The 16,650-nt window shown below is 49.5% G+C and overlaps 1 protein-coding gene across 1 annotated transcript; it reads right to left on the reverse strand.

Annotated features, from left to right (window-relative positions):
- Positions 1–3,258, reverse strand: PROCR (protein C receptor). Its single transcript, XM_040981122.1, has 4 exons — positions 3,180–3,258; positions 1,143–1,394; positions 362–640; positions 1–119 (listed from the first exon to the last, which is right to left on the reverse strand). Exons 1-4 carry the CDS (start codon positions 3,256–3,258, stop codon positions 1–3), a joined length of 729 nt encoding a protein of 242 aa, XP_040837056.1.
- Between the last annotated feature and the right edge of the window lie 13,392 nt (positions 3,259–16,650).

Consider the following 16,650-nt stretch of genomic DNA (forward strand, 5'->3'; position numbering starts at 1 on the left):
CTAGCAGCGCCGCCGTCCACCTGTGCACAGGAAGATGCCCATGGCCACGCCAGCGATGATGAAACTGCCCACCAGCACGCCCAGGACTAGCGAAGTATAGGAGCGCCCCGTTTGGCTCCCTGCAAGAAGGTACAGAGTTAGCTTGAAGAACATATGCCAAGGGATTCCTGCTCCCCAGGGGAAGAGGAAAAGTTCACCAAACAATTTGGTGTGTGGGGGGGTGCCCTGTCCCCAACCCCTAGGCCTGGCCTCTTGTGGACACATGGACAGAAGGATCCAACCTTTAGGTTGGTCCCATTGCCTGGGATCCAGCACCCCCACCCTGCTCCCAGCACACAGGCAGGGCCCGTTCCCAGCGTACCTTTCAGATTTCCCCCAGCCAAGTGCTTGTGCACGTACTGCACACACGTGTCCTCCAGGAACTCTCGCAGTTCGTACCGAGTCTGGTTGTAGGTATTGAGCTGCTTCATGGTGTAGGTGGCCACCTGGGAAGGGTTCGCGGAGCCAGCCACCCACAGGGCCGTCTCTGGCTGGAAAATCATGAAGGAGCTCCCATTCACAGCCACATTAAAGAAGACGCGGGCCTTGGAGTCCTCTGGTAGCAGCTCGCAGCCCGCGTAGCAGCGGATCGTTAAAGGAACTGTGGGTTGGGGGGAAGCAGGGTCAGAGGGGGACCATACAAGGCGGGGTGCCTGGAGCCTCAGGGATGCTCATGGTGGTGGTGGATGTGTGTGAAGGAGGCTGTATAGGGAATTCTGAGACAATGAAGAAAACAGGGAGACTGAGAGAAAAAAGGTGGCACTTCAAGGGGGAGGGTGTGAGGGTTTTGAGGGGGAGAGCCAGGGGTCTTTGAGGAGAAGGGGCGGAGGACCTTGGGTCATCAGCCTGCCTGAGGAGAGGTAGCTGGGGATTGAGGGGATGAGGGACTGTGTATGAAAGAAAAGAGTTTGAAAGTCTGTGAGGCCAGGGTTGCCCGGGTTGCCCCACTCCTTTAGCTAGGACACCCACTCTTTTGGCCACCAACGTCCTCCAGAGAGCAAGGCACCAGAACAACCAAGGGTACAGCGCAGACTGCGCAGACTACGGACACCCACCCACACGCCTCGCCCTCCACAAGGCCGCGCCCCCACATGTCCCCTTACAGGCCACATGCCGCTCCCGATGCACCAGCATCACGAGGCCATGGAAGCGCTTCAGGTACTGCTGCAGGAGCTTCTCGGTGAACGCCCAGCTCTCGGGATCCTGCAGGGGCTGCAGCTGGAGGAAAGTGGCGTTGGTGCCGAGGCCTTCCAGCTTGTGAGTCAGGTGCCCCCCCAGCGACGCGTTGCCCTGGTACCACACGTGGTTGGGATTGCGGAAGTAGGAGAAGTGGAGCATGTGGAGGCCCTGCAGGCCTGGGGGCACAACATTGGCGGGTCAGGGAGCTAATAACGCCCCCCCCCACTCACCTTGGCCCCATAAACCACCCTCCCACCTCCACTCCTGACGGGGATGATTAGTTTGTTTTACAGAGGAGGAAGCCGAGGCCCACAGGGGGAAGTGTTCCCTTGTCACCCCAACAAATCATGACCTATGATCAAATCCCCTGGGTCATGGGTCCTAGTGCCTGTCTCGTCTGCCACTGTCCTGTTTAGGCCATACCAATGCTCACCTGGACTGGGATTCCCTACCTCCCCCTCGCCCCCATTTTTCCTTCTCACTTTAATTCCTTCTAATCTGGTAACCACCTGGTCCCCCACAACACCCGGAATCAGATCATAGTCTTCTGTAGCGTCCTAAGTGACACACCCCTCCCCCTATCCAAAGGAAATAAAGCCCATCAAGTGGATATTAGGACCTGGGCCCCGTGCTTTGTGCACATGAGTATCTTATTGTGCCTCTCCCTTCCCCACCAACAGTTTGATGTAACAGCGGCTATCATTATCCCCAGTGTATGCCGGAAGCTGAGGCTAGGATGGTATGACCGAGCCAAGCTTTGCAGGCAGGCAGGTCAAGGCCCGCTCTGTCCCTCCCATGCTGTACCTGTCTCCCCGATAGGGTACCTGTCCCCAGGATCCAGCCCAACATTGTCAGCCCAGCCTTTGTGGTAGCTGCACTTTCTGTCCTAGTCCCTGTATGCCTAGACTCAGGACATTCCTTGGGATTTCTTGTGCTGCCTTCCTGCCTTGTCGCTATCTTCAGGTGGCACACACACACAGACACACACACACTGTTTTCTATCTGTGTGGGTAAATCCTAGATGCTGCTCCATGACCTGATGCCCTCCTGTGTAAAATCAAGACAATATTTACCCACCCGTGGAATTTTGCAGATAAACGACTCAAAGCATGCCCGACCTACTTCTAAAGTTGGTAGGAAATGGCATGTAAAGGAAAGTTGATTTAGGTGCAAAATATTTTGAAACTCGTGTGTGAGGGGCCTTTGAAAGATTCAAGGAAAGTTCAGGTTTATGAAAAACGTATGGGTGGATTTTTTTGTGTGGGGGGGAGGGCACCAAGATAAACTTAACTTTTAAATTCCATGCCCACAAACTTTTGGAAGCACCTGCCTGTTAGTTAACCCTAGTGGGAGACGGAAGCTATGGGGCTATGGGAGAGGGCAGAGAAACCAGGGTGCAAACACAAGGCGAGGCACTAACTCCCCTTTTCCATTTAACAGGGTGCTGCTGTAGTTACCTCACAAACTCTCCTGTTAGTCATAGTCTCTCTCAACTCCCAGTTCTGCTTTCCCAGCTGGATCCAGTCTTCCTTGGTCTTCCCTTTCTGCCTCAACCATCCCCGATTGGTCCATCCCCAGCTCTCCCCGCATTTGAGTGCTTCCCTAGCTTTGTTGGGGACCCTGTCACCCTCACCTACAGCTCCCCCTCTCCAGACTTCACCCCCTCTCTCTGAGACTAATTCCTTCCCCTCCTTTTTCATTTTCCACTTGTCTAGTTTCCCCAGCCTCCCCTGCCCGCTCCGCTCCCCCCCCCAATTTCTTTCCCCTGGGGGCTTCACTGTACTTGCTCATTTTGACTTTGGGACAGATGCGGGCAGACCACAGAGAGCGATCCAGCCTGCTGCACTCCAGGGAAGATGCGCTCCTCCTCCGGTCTTGCCGGAGCGCGCCCAGAGCCCAGATAGACCCAAAGTCTCTAGTACATTCCCCAGGCACAAGCAATTCCTCCCCTCATGACTTACCCTCTGAAGTTTCCTGACTACAAAGGGCTCGGTGGGGCAGGAAAAGTAGCAGCAACAAAGGCAGCAAGGTTGGCGACATCCTGAGGCCGAGGCTCTGGATCCCACCTGGGCAAGCTGAGGGTGCCGCTGGCTGCAGCCTGGGAGGAAAGTCTCCGAAAGAGCACTGCCTGGAAGGGGCGGAGGGTGAGCAGAGGAGGATGGAAGAAGGCCAGGGAATGGGAGGGAGGAAGAGGGTATCCAGCTTATAAAGTGTTATTCCGACTCCCTCTCATTTCCTACCGGGGGCGGGGCTCTGTCCCGGCCGCCCCCGGCCCCGCCCTCCCTCGGGCCCTCCAGCCGCGACCTGCGTTTTTCCCTTTCCCCAGGGCTGCTTCCGAGTCAGGAGGAGCAAGCTGGGAGCTGAAAAGGGGAGAGGGCTGGATGAGGAATCCTGCCCCTGCTGAGTCACCCGCGGGGTGGTGCTTCTGTGCGTGTGGCTAGGAACAGACTCCAGGGTACGAAGAGCAGCAGATTGCTGGTGGGGAAATTGAGGCCCAGGGCGGTGCAGACCTGCAGGATGGTGGTAACACACATGCAGGATTGTTACTTGTTCCCCCCCCCCCCCCAGCAAAACGGCTACATTTTTACCAGAAGGCGAAGTAAATGACAGTGACACAGTCAGGAATCCTACTTTGAGAAGCAGCAGCTCAGGGGGCGCTGCTGGTTGTGGTAGGAGAGAATTACAAGCAGTCTGTGTCCACTTCGCTGGAGAACTGGTTACATAAAGCAGTATTTCCCAAACTGAGGTCATCCCCTTATATTAGTGGACAAGAAAACAGTTGGATAGGTTATGATGACCATCTTCTCTAAAAGAAATGAAATAGAAGGGAATGACAAATTTTAGCATATCATCCTTAGTTGTTATTAAAAAAAATTTTTTTTTAAAGAATTGTTTTTAGTTGAAAGGCAAACTTACACAGAGAGAAGCAGAGACAGAGAAAAGCTTCCATCCACTGGTTTACGCCCCAAATGGTCTCAACGGCCCAGGCCTGGACCAGTCTGAGGCCAGGAGTTAAGAGGTTCTTCCATGGCTCCCATGTGGGTGCTGGGTCCCAAGGACGTGGGCCTTCCTCTGCTGCCTTCTCAGGTCATTAGCAGGAACCTGGATTGGAAGTGGAACAGCCGGCACTGAAATTTGAGTCCATATGGTTATTGGTGCGACAGATGGAGGCTTAGCATACCACACCATGAGCAGATCATCTTAAAAAGGGAAGCATTATTTTATGAAATTTTCATATTTGTTCAGTCATTAGGTATATGCATTTGGTTTTTTTTTTAAGATTTATATATGTATTTTTATTACAAAGTCAGATATACAGAGAGGAGGAGAGACATAGAGGAAGATCTTCCGTCCGATGGTTCACTCCCCAAGTGACCACAACAGCCGGTACTGTGCCAGTCTGAAGCCAGGAGTCAGGAACTTCCTCCAGGTCTCCCACGTGGATGCAGGGTCCCAAAGCATTGTGCCGTCCTCTACTGCTTTCCCAGGCCACAAGCAGAGAGATGGATGGGAAGTGGAGCTGCCAGGAATAGAACCGGCACCCATATGGGATCCCGGCGCGTGTTCAAGGCGAGGACTTTAGCCACTAGGCCACGCCGCCGGGCCCTGCATTTGGTTTTGTAAACGCATGTTTCTATGATGAGTTGTGGATAGCAATGTGAAACGTATTTTTTTTTAAAGATTATTCATTTGATTTCATCTACTGGAAAGGCAATGGCTCAATTAGCCAATCCTCTCCCTGCAAACACAAGCATCCCATACAGACACCCATTCATGTCCCGGTTGCTCCATTTCCTCTCCAGCTCCCTGCTTGTGGCCTGAGAGAGCAGTTGAGGACAGCCCAAAGCCTTGGGCACTCACACCCATGTGGGAGACTTGGAAGAAGATCCTGGCTCTTAGCTTCAGATTAGCGCAGCTGTAGCCATTTCAGCCATTTGGGGAGTGAACCAGTGGATGGAAGACTTTTCTCTTTGTCCTTCTCTCTGGAAATCTGCCTTTCCAGTAAAAATTAATAAATCTTTAAAAAGAAAAACCAGAAAAGAAAAAGAGAGAATATCCATGTTGACCACTCAGCCTTTGCATGCCAGCTCAGGATAGCTTCTAAGCTTTGCTTTGTGTAGCTCACCACAGGGGCCTGAAGTCCCCAGAGGCCTGGCACCCTAGTTCTCCTGGGCTGGAAACAGGAAAGGTGGAATGGTCGACATCATTGCCAATTCTATGGATATGACTTCTATAAATAGAATTTGTATGAAAATTTTACATTTGATATGTGAAATATTATATTGCAAACATACCGCTATCCTTGCTACTTAATAGAAGAAATAAGATATCACCAGTAGAAATAAAGTTTCATGTGTATACCTCCCAACTTCCTCTCTCCCACCCTGCCTTAGCCAGTGAAGTAACCACTTCAAATGGAAATGTGCTGGTTTTCATTTCTTTATATTTGTGCTATATATGTATGTGTCGCTAAACTGTATACATATAGTGTTTTATATTTTGAGTTTTATATAAATGATGTGAAAGTGTATCTATTGCTTCCATTTGCTGGTTAACTCTTTAACTTCTGTGGTAGTCAGAGCTGGGTTGGTTTCTCAGCCAGGAATCAGGAATTTCTTCCAGGTCTCACATGTGAGTACAGGGGTCACAGCACTGGACCATCCTCCACTGCTTTCCCAGGCACTTTAGCAGGGAGCTATATTGGAAATGGAGCAGCTGGGACTCGAACCAGCACCCACATGGAATGTCAGCATTACAGCCAGTGGCTTCACTTGCTGTGCCACAGCACTGGCCCCTGCTTTCTTCATTCAGCTTATTAATGAAATTCATCCTTGCTACTATGTGGTTCTGTTCATTTTCACCACTCAAAGCATTCCATTTAGGGAATACACCATGGTACATTTGCCTCTTCTCCAGTGTGCGAGGCTTTTTTCCGTGTTTTGCAATTATCAACAGTGCTGGGATGAACCTTTTTGTGTTTGGCTCTTTGTGCACATGCCGGAGAGTCCTCGGAGGTGCAAACCTGGGAGAAGGGCTGCTGAGTCAGAGGGTGTATGCATCATTAGCTTAATCTGCCCAACTGACAGGGAGTATGTGCCAATCCCCACTGCCAGTGGGAGAGGAGAGTTTCCTGGCTTCACATCCTTGCCAGCCCTTGGCATGGTCAGCTGGTTGAGTCTACAGTAGCACCTCGTTTTGGTTTAGCTGTGCGTTCATCTGGCTCCTAAGCGAGCTTGTGCATCTTTTTTTCTCCCCTGAAGGTTTGAAGGGTGCTTTGGGATAGGGAGTAATGATAGATGATTGAGTCCGTTTGGACTTGAGTGCTGGGCATCTTCCATCTACATAGGTAAGGCCTGGGTCATTGCAGCTAAAAGGGAATCCACCTTTGGTAGGGCTAAGGACATGGAAGTCTTTCCCATTCAGCTTCATCATGGATGGAGGCGGTGGCGGTGGCAGTAACAGCAGTAAACAGCTGTCTCTCCTGCTCCCTTCTTATGCGCCAGAACCCAGGAAGGTAAGCAGGAAGACAACAACCAAGGTCATGATTATAGGTAACACTGGTTGTGGGCCACGGCCAGTGTCCAGCTCTTTATAGAAATAATTTCCCTTGATGTGTACACCAGCCTTCATCAGCATCCCTAATAAAGAAACGGAGGCTCCAAGGGGTTAAGTGACTTATCTAAGGCCACACAGTAAAAGCTACAATTGAGCCTGAGATGCCCAAGTGTATGAACTTAACCCCCAAACAGTGTCTCTCAAAATGTCTGTGTCTGGGGACCACATCATGACCTAGTGGGTAAAGCTGCTGCCTGTGGTGCCAGCATCCCAGATGGGTGCCAGTTTGTGTCATAGCTGTTCTGCTTCTGATCCAGTCCCCTGTTAACAGCCTGGGAAGAGCAGTAGAAAATGGCCCAGGGGTTTGGAGCCCAGTCAGGAAGAAGCTCCTACTCTGGCCCAGCCCAGGCCAATGTGTCCATTTGGGCAGTGAATCAGGGGATGGAGGATCTCTCTGCTTCTCCCTTTCTCTGTTTTTTTTTTTAAAGATTTATTTTTATTATTATTTTTTTTATTGGAAAGGCAGATATACAGAGAGGAGAGACAGAGAGGAAGATCTTCCGTCCGATGATTCACTCCCCAAGTGAGCGCAACGGGCCGATACTATGCCGATCCGAAGCCAGGAGACTCTTCTGGGTCTCCCACGCGGGTGCAGGTTCCCAAAGCTTTGGGCCGTCCTCGACTGCTTTCCCGGGCCACAGGCAGGGAGCTGGAAGGGAAGCGGGGCTGCCGGGATTAGAACCGGTGCCCATATGGGATCCCGGGCGTGCAAGGCAAGGACCTTTAACCTCTTGCGCTACCGCGCCGGGCCCAGCCCTTTCTCTTTATAAAGCTATTTATACATATGATTTATTTATTTTTATTGGAAAGGCAGATTTACACAGAGAAGGAGAGGCAGAGAGAAATCTCTTCCATCTGCTGGCTCACTTCCTAAGTGGCTGCAATGACTGAAGCTGGGCTGATCAGAAGCCAGGAGCTTCTCCCAGTTTTCTCACATGGGTGCAGGGTCCCAAGACTTTGGACCATTCTCTGCTGCTTTCTCAGGCCAGAAGTAGGGAGCTTAATGGGAAGTGGAGCAGCCGGGATACGAACTGGCATCCATATGGGATGCTGGCACTTGCAAGGTGAAGATTTAGCCACTGAACCATTGTGCCGGGCTCAAGCTATATATCTTTTTTTAAAAAGTTTGTGATCATTCACCATTGTTACAGTTTTCTTTTTTTCTTTTAAAGAAATATTTATTTATTCATTTATTATTGCAAAGCCAGATTTACAGAGAATAGGACAGACAGAAACAAAGATCTTCCATCCGCTGGTTCCCCAAGTGGCTACAATGGCTGAAAGCTGAGCTAATCTGAAGCCAGGACCCAGGAGCTTCCTCAAGGTCTCCCACGCAGGTGCAGGGTCCCAAGGGTTTGAGCCATGCTCTACTGCTTCCCAGACAATAAGCAGGGAGCTGGGTGGGAAGTGGAGCAGCTTGGATATGAACTGGCACCCATTTGGGATTCCAGCGCATGCAAAGTGAGGACTTTAGCCATTAGGCTACTGTACCAGGCCCTGCTACATTTTCCAAACACCTCCTTCGCACATGCTTTAGAGTGATTCATATATTATATAGATTATAGAAGACACTCAAATGTGTCCTGTGTGGTTAATAATTTCTTCTGGGGGTAGACTGAGCACATTGTCTCCACATTGGATTAAAAATCAGATGTAAGTATCTTGCTCAAGGTCACAAAGAGGAATAGAGCAGAGACTTCAATTCAAAGAGGAGGAACTTGAACTCAAAGAGTGGCACAGGGCTGGGCCTAGGGAGAACAGCAAGACTTCCCCCAGCCCTGCGAGGACGGTGGGGTGAGTCGGGGGCAGTTGGAGAAGCTTTCTCTTCTAAGCCCAGGGAGGGAGGTGGGAAGTGCAGGGAAGGGTTATGGTTGGCGCCAGGACCCAAGATGCCTCTGACCTGGACGGCCCAAGGGCAGAAAATCACAGAGCAGAGTGGGCAGCGGGCCAGCAGCCGGAATTTGACTGAGGCCTAAAGAATGAGGGTTTTGGAGAGTAAAGGGAAGTGAATGAGGCAAGGGACAGCATTTCCCACCCCTGAGAGCACATGCTGGGGGAAGATAAGGGAGGCAGGAAGCGAGCTGGGGCCAGAGCCCTGCAGCTCAGTGAGGGAGGACAGGCCCCTCCAGGGCTGCAGCAGGCGGCAGGGAGCCAAGGCCTGGCAGTGTGCCCAGCTGGACTTTAGAGGCCCAGGCTCGGCCATCCCAGTTGCTACTGCAGGTAGATGCCCTGTCCCAGCTCACACACAAATGCTTGGAGAGACAGCTCCAGTCTTTGTGTTAACAAGGACAGCACGCTGGCAATGGCGTTCAGCAGAGTGCAGACTCTGTGCTCTCCCTGGTGCTCCGGGAACAGTCTGAAGGAGCAGCCACGATTCCATTTTGTAGACAAGTACACAGAGGCACGGAAGTGTGCACTTGCCTTGCTGGAAGACATCCAGCTAGAAAAGGCAGAGCTGGGACTCGAATGCAGGACTGCATGCCTCTTCATCAGGCTGTCAGTTCCGCTGATGGACCTGACCACAACACTGAAGGCAGCACACAGAACTGGAGCTGCAGCAAGAGAAAAGGAGGGTCAGCATTGAGTATGATTTCTTAGAGAGAAGACAGAGGCATAAATGCTCATGAGGGCCAGGGTTGAAAACTGTGAACAAATATTCCGACAAGAGTGGCAGAAGCTTAACTTCCTTGGCTGTTGCTGCTGTCATAGTTTGCACTTGTGGGAAGCTGGAGTCAGGCGCAGCAGTTCAGATCCAGGCACTCCACGTGGAATATGGGCATCCTAACCAGGTCTCTCATGTGGGTGTAGGGGCTCAAGAATTTGAGTCAGCCTCTGCTGTTTTCCCACGTCATTAGCAGAAAGAGCTGGGTCAGAAGTGGAGCAGACGGGACACGAAGCAGTATCTATTTGGGATGCTGGCACTTGCAGGTGGACAATCAGCCTGTTGAACCAGCATGCCAGCCCCAAAGATTTTTTTAAAGGTTTACTTATTAAAGATTTATTTATTTTAATTACAAAGTCAGATATATAGAGACGAGGAGAGACGGGAAGATCTTCTGTCTACTGAATTACTTCTTAAGTAGCTACATAGCTGGTGCTGAGCCGATCTGAAGCCAGGAACCAGGAGCCCTCTCCAGGTCTCCCATGCAGTGCAGAGACTTTGGGCCATCCTCTATTGCCTTGCCAGGCCATAAGCAGGGAGCTGGATAGGAAGTGGGGCTGCCAGGATACAAACTGGTGCCCATATAGGATCCTGGCGTGTGCAAATTGAGGACTTCAGCTACTAGGCCACCGTAGTGGGCCCCCAAAGATTTTTTTTAAGTCACATAATCATCTTTTTACCTTTATGATATATGTTCAGTACTTTTTCTTAACATTAAGAGGTTTGATTCAGTGGCTGCTACCAGTTACTTTGGGAAGATTCTACGTAAATGCTGGCTGTGAAGATTGCCGGACGATTATTTTTCCTGACCTCTTACCCTAGTGTCGTTCCTCCTGACCCAGTATCAGAATTGACTAGCAGCATAGTTCAGCCTCCTGGGGACAGGGAAGCTGAGGGGGATCCCTGGAGAATCCTAGTCCTCTTCCCTCAGCTTGGTGGCCTGGTGTCAGGCCAGTCGTTGACATCCATTGTGCTGAGAAAACATCTGATTTGGACATTAGTGAATCAAGTGTCTTCCCCTGTCCCTTTCCTTCTTTCTTTTTTTTTTTTTTTGTAAGATTTATTTATTTTATTGGACAGGCAGATGTACAAAGAGTAAGAAAGACAGAGAGGAAGATCTTCCATATGAAGATTCACTCCCCAAACAGCTGCAACGGCTGGTGCTAAGCTGATCTGAAGCCAGGAGCCAGGAACTTCTTTCTAGGTCTCCCACATGAGTGCAGGGTCCCAAGACTTTGAGCCATCCTTAACTGCTTTTCCAGGCCATAAGCAGGGAGCTGAATGGGAATGGAGCTGCTGGGATCAGAACTGGCGCCCATATGGGATCCCAGGCGCATTCAAGGCAAGGACCTTAACCATTATGCTATCGCGCTGGGCGCACCTGTCCCTTTTCTAAACAAGCAGTTTTAAGCTTACTAGTTGAGGTCCAGTACACTTGATGAAGTTTACCATCAGAACCATTTCTTTAGTATGTGTGTTTCTATCGCAGTTCGCCTCCCCAATCTGAGTGTGCTTGGAATGTAAGCCTTATAAAAACATGGCCTTGTGCTCTGACTAGATCCATCCAAATGTTTGCTTGCTGGGCACAAGGGAAATGCAGACATTTTGGCAAAATGACAGACAGCACTAACCTAGTAACTTCTTGGCAGCCCAAGAGTATGTGGGGTGTAAGCACTGCTTGCTTGGTGAGTTGGGAGAAAGTGCATGAACCCAGCGACCTGCAGGCATGGAAAGCCCCAACTCAGATATTGCTATGTGACAAGTCCTCAGGCACACTGTGGCGCCAAAGCCACCCCAGGGGCCTGGCTTCCAGCTTCAGGGCAGTGATGCTTGCCCCATCCCTGACTTCTCAGCAAACAGAAGGGAAGACGGATCCTAGAAATGCACAAAGCTAGACGACCACATTGTAGATATTAACTGGATTTTCAGCCTGTGTTATTGAGTGGCCTCATATCTATATGTCTGTCCTTATTATTATCAGTGTAGGAGAGTGTTGTGTAGATTCCTGGGTTCGAATCTTGGCTCTGCCACTTAGCAGAGTGTGCAATATCAGCCTAGACTAAATGTCTCTTCAATTTTTAAAATCCTCAATTTAAAACATTATTAAAATCTGTAGTTAACTTTAAAAAAAGTTTGTAAAATGATAACAAGACTGCCTCAGAGGATCATGCTGAGAATTCAGGAATTGAATGCTTAGAGTAGCAACTTGCACCTGTTCATGTCATCATCAGTGACATGTGCTTAACGTGTACCCATCATTTCTCTTGCTCCAGGGGCAGTTCTGTTTGCTGCCTTTCTTTCTCTCTTCCACCTTTTCCTCCTTCCTCCTCCTCTTTTCCTCCCCTTCTTCTTCCCTACCCTCTTTTCCCTCCATATTCCATTTGGAATGTTGTCCTCTAGTTCTGTTCTGTTTCCCAGATGCTTCTGAGGGGACGTGTCTACAGTTCCTGTGCGTGAATTTTGGTTTTGCAGCAACTCCGTAAGGATGTGTTAGTATTTTCTTTGTGCTGAGAGGTAGTCTCACTCTCCCCTTCCAGATTTGGAAACTGAGTGTCCCAAGAGGAAAATGATCATACAGATGGTTGAGCCAGTAACATGGCCAAGGCCATGGAACACAGTCCAGGGCTTACTCCACTCAGCAGAGACAAGGACACGGCCTGGGTATGGCTAGGATGCGGGTGCTTTCTAAACCCCACTGCCCCACAGTAAGACTTCAGCCCCCTGTGACTCTAGACAAGCAGCGTTCCTTTCTCACAACATTGCAAGCATGTCAAGGGAAAGGGCTGTGACTTGATGTGTTTGGAATCTTCCTTGTTTGCCCACACTGGGCCTCAAGCCCTTGGGGAGGTAGGGATTCTTTCCTGTGACATCTTGAGCTACTCTGGGAAGAGGCTCACTAAACAAAACCAATACATAATTATTACTCTTCTCGCCTACCCCTTTATAAAAAGGGTGGACACTGGGCATAAAGGTTAAGGTGCCACTTGGGAAGTCTGCCTCCCATGGGGGAGTGCATGAGTTCAAGTCTCCACTTGGATCCCAGCTCCAACTTTCTGCTAATGCAGACCCTGGGAGACTCCGCTGATGGCTCCAGGGATTGGGTCTCTGACATGTACATGGAAGACCTGGTGTGAGTTCCTGGTTCTTTGTTTTGGCCTGGTTTAGCCCATCTGTGGCAGGCATTTCGGGAGTGAGCCAGTGGGTGGAAGGTCTCTGTGTTTCTGCCTTTCAAATAAAATAAATTAAACCTAAAAAAAAAAGTGGTGTAGAGGAGGTTGAGGATGAGGATTAATATCAAGAACTTAATGTTGGGGCCTGGCGGCGTGGCCAGGTGGCTAAAGTCCTCACCTTGAACGCTCCGGGATCCCATATGGGTGCCGGTTCTAATCCTGGCGGCTCCACTTCCCATCCAGCTCCCTGCTTGTGGCCTGGGAAAGCAGTCGAGGATGGCCCAAAGCCTTGGCACCTTGCACCCGTGTGGGAGACCTGGAGGAAGTTCCTGATTCTGGTTTTGGATCAGCACATTACAGACCATGGTGGTCACTTGGGGAGTGAATCATTGTATGGAAGATCTTCCTCTCTGTCTCTCCTCCTTTTTATATATATATCTGATTTTTGCAATAAAAGCAAATAAATCTTTTCTTTTTAAAAAAAGAACTTAGTGTCTACAAGTCGTGGTGCTGAGAATGTCAACCCCATTAGTACACTGAATCCCCAGAAATCGCTGTAGGATGTGGCCAGTGTTGCCATTTCATGTCAGAACCTCAGATTCACCGAGGTCTCAAATCAGGTTTTCTGTTGGACATTCTAGATCCCAGGGTCATGAACTGTGGAGTGAGCCATGAAGCTGAGCAGGAAGAGTCTAGTGGTTTCCCATGATTAGAAAAAATTGTCCCCCCTCCGTCTCATTAGAGAATTATGAAATTAGTCATACAAATTATGAAAATAGAAGTCAGTGTTTTATTTGTGCTGTAACAATGTGGAAAACAGCAAGAGATTTCCATCAATCTGGAAAAAAAAGAGAAAACTTATAGAGTTTTCCAATTTCGTTCATGAGGAAATTTATCATTACCCAAACTGAGCAACCTGTTCCCACCCTTCCTGCCAACATTTTACCCACATTAGAGTTTTGAATGGGAGACAAAAAAGATAAGCTGCAAGATTTATAATATGAAGAAAAATAATTAGGCCAGGATGAACTCCATAGCAAGCAGAGGCCCAGAGCTGAAAAACACTCCATGTCTATGCTCAGCACCCTCCTTGTGGAAAAAAAACAACCTGCTCCAATCCATGTCTTAATCCCTGGAACTGGAAGTATTAACTTCCTTGGAGAAAGGCTCTGCAGATGCACATATGTGAAGTTAAGGCTCTTGAGATGGGAAATGAACCTATATTATCCATGTGGGTTCTACTAGCAATCATAAAATCCTTATAAGAGAGAACCAGAAAGGCTGGGATAATGGCTCAATGGCTAAATCCTCAAAAGTGTCAGGATCCCATATGGGCACTGGTTCTAGTCCCAGCTGCTTCACTTCCCATCCAGCTCCCTACTTGTGGCCTGAGAAAGCAGTAGAGAATGGCCCAAGTCTTTAGGACCCTACAGCCATGTGGGAGATCCGAAAGAAGTACCTCGCTCCTGATTTCAAATCAGCTAGGCTCCCGCTTGTTGCAGTCATTTGGGGAGTAAACCAGTAGACAGAAGATCTTTTTATCTTTCTCTTTTATCTGTAAATCTTATTTGCCTTTTGATTAAGAATAAATAACTCTGAACCTATCATAGTAGCCTAGCAGCTAGAGTCCTCATCTTGCATGTACCGGGATCCCATATGAGCACTGGTTCTTATCCCGGCCACCCTACTTCCCATCCAGCAGTTCCCAAAGCAGTTGAGGATGACCCAAAGCCTTGTGTGGGAGACCCGGATAAAGCTTATGGCTCCTGGCTTCGGATTGGCTCAGTTTCAGACATTGCGGCCGCTTGGGTAGTGAATCAACAGACAGAAAATCTTCCTTTCTGTCTCTCCTCCTTTGTGTATATCTGACTTCCCAATAAAAAAGAAGGAAATCTTCTAAATAAATAAATAAATAAATCTTTAAAAAGAGAGAGAAAGAGAGAGAGAGAGAGAACGAACCAGAATGAATGCCCCCGGCACACTAAGGAGGAGATGCTATGAAGACAGAGGTGGAGCTGGGAGTGACACAGCCCAAGCCCAGGAATGTCGGCAGCCAGATGCAGCAGCACGTCAGAGAAAGGAACTCATTCTCCCTGAGAACCTTGGGAGTGAGCATGGCCCTGTCAATAGCTCGACTTTGACCCAGGAAACTGAAGTCATGTTTCTGGCCTGAAGAACCAAGAGCAAATAGGTGTATTTTACTTCTTTTTTTTATTTAAAAGAGAGAGAAAGAGAAAAAGAGAAAGAGAGAGGCCCCAAAAGCCAAAGTCAGGAGTCTGGAATTTCATTCAGGTATCCCACATGGGTTTAGGAGCCCAAGCATTTGGGCCATCCTCTGCTGTTTTCCCAGGCACTTTAGCAGAGAGCTGCATCAGAAATGGAGCAGTTGGAACTCAAACTGGCACCCCTAAGGGATTCTGGGACTGCAGGTGGCAGCTTTACTCATTGTGACACAAGGGCTGCCCACACATAGCTTACTCTAAGCCATCAAATTAGTAATAATTAGTCATAACTCATACTTGTGACAGGACACTAATATGGGGTCCAGTGTGGTTCTCCAGATCTCAGTTCACTGTCTCCTCCTTTCTTTCCCATCAGGCATTTTCTCCGTCCCTATTTTTGCAAGAGTTTTCCAGCATGACAAGTACTCCCCATTGCAGTAGCTCGCTTAATTTTCATGTCCCTAGGAAATGGAAGGTACTACTATTCCTAACTTAGGGATGAGAAAAATAAGGCTCAGAGAAAAACTCAGTGTCATGGGCCCAGCACGATAGTGTAGCAGTTAAGGTCCTTGCCTTGAATGCGCCCGGGATCTCATATGGGCGCGGGTTCTAATTCCGGCAGCTCCACTTCCCATCCAGCTCCCTGTTGGTGGCCTGGGAAAGCAGTCAAGGACGGCCCAGATCTTTGGGACCCTGCACCCATGTGGGAGACCTGGAAAGAAGTTCCTGGCTCCTGGCTTTGGATTGGCTTAGCTGTTGCGGTCACTTGGGGAGTGAATCATCGTACGGAAGGTCTTCATCTCTGCCTCTCCTCCTCTCTGTACATGTGCCTTTCCAATAAGATAAATAAATCTTAAAAAAAAATACCCTCAGTGTCACATTCCTAGCAGCTAGCATTACAACCCAGGGCTGCAAAACACCCCTTACCTGCTTGTTCAGTCCTCAAAGGCCCACAGAGGCTGGGCTCCAGACAAAACCAGGAGCCAGGAGCCAGGAATGCCATCTGGGTCTTCATTACAGGGAGCCGGAGTCATAGCCAGATGGAGCATCAGACCCAGGCACGTGGTATGTGACACAGGTGTCTTAAAGATAGGCTGGATAAGATCCTACCTCCCTCTAATGCTAGAGGCAGGATTCACCTCTCCTATCAGCCACTGGCATGTCAGCACACTTGTCCTACGAAGTGTTTCCAGAAGCTGAATCGAAGGAGACCACACCCTTCCGATCTTCCAGCTCATGAAATGGACCTGCCATTTCCATCTGAGCTTTTCCATAAAGAGGAGAGGATGGCTACCCTGGGATGAAGGCTCCAGTACAATGGGTCTTAGAGGTCTGTGAACCAAACCCTCACTTAGGTCAAGGTCGCAGGTGGGCACAGACTATGAGTGGTACCACTGTTAAAATCCAGATCTGACTTCCAGTTCTGAGTTGGTTCCAGTGCACTTCACTTGGATCAAAAGTATTGCTGTGTTGGGCCCGGCGCGGTGGCGCAGTGGCGCAAGTGGTTAAGGTCCTCGCCTTGCATGCCTGGGATCCCATATGGGTGCCGGTTCTAATCCCGGCAGCCCCTCTTCCCTTCCAGCTCCCCGCTTGTGGCCTGGGCAGAGCAGTCGAGGACGGCCCAAAGCTTTGGGACCCTGCACCCATGTGGGAGACCTGGAAGAGTCTCCTGGCTTTGGATCGGCATAGCATCGGCCGTTGTGGTCACTTAGGGAGTGAATCATCGGATGGAAGATCTTCCTCTCTGTCTCTCCTCTCTGTA

The sequence above is a fragment of the Ochotona curzoniae genome, unplaced genomic scaffold (genome assembly GCF_017591425.1).
Source record: "Ochotona curzoniae isolate NIBS_2020 unplaced genomic scaffold, NIBS_Ocur_1.0 contig_3520, whole genome shotgun sequence".
Lineage (NCBI taxonomy): Eukaryota > Metazoa > Chordata > Mammalia > Lagomorpha > Ochotonidae > Ochotona > Ochotona curzoniae.

What these genes read in the sequence shown, in the direction of transcription:
- PROCR (XM_040981122.1), bottom strand. Translation starts at nt 3,258, where the DNA reads ATGTCGCCAACCTTGCTGCCTTTGTTGCTGCTACTTTTCCTGCCCCAC. An exon ending in TAGTCAGGAAACTTCAGAGG is followed by an intron (nt 1,395 to 3,179) that starts GTAAGTCATGAG and finishes TTGTGCCCCCAG; the next exon opens with GCCTGCAGGGCCTCCACATG. An exon ending in GGCTGGGGGAAATCTGAAAG is followed by an intron (nt 120 to 361) that starts GTACGCTGGGAA and finishes ACCTTCTTGCAG; the next exon opens with GGAGCCAAACGGGGCGCTCC.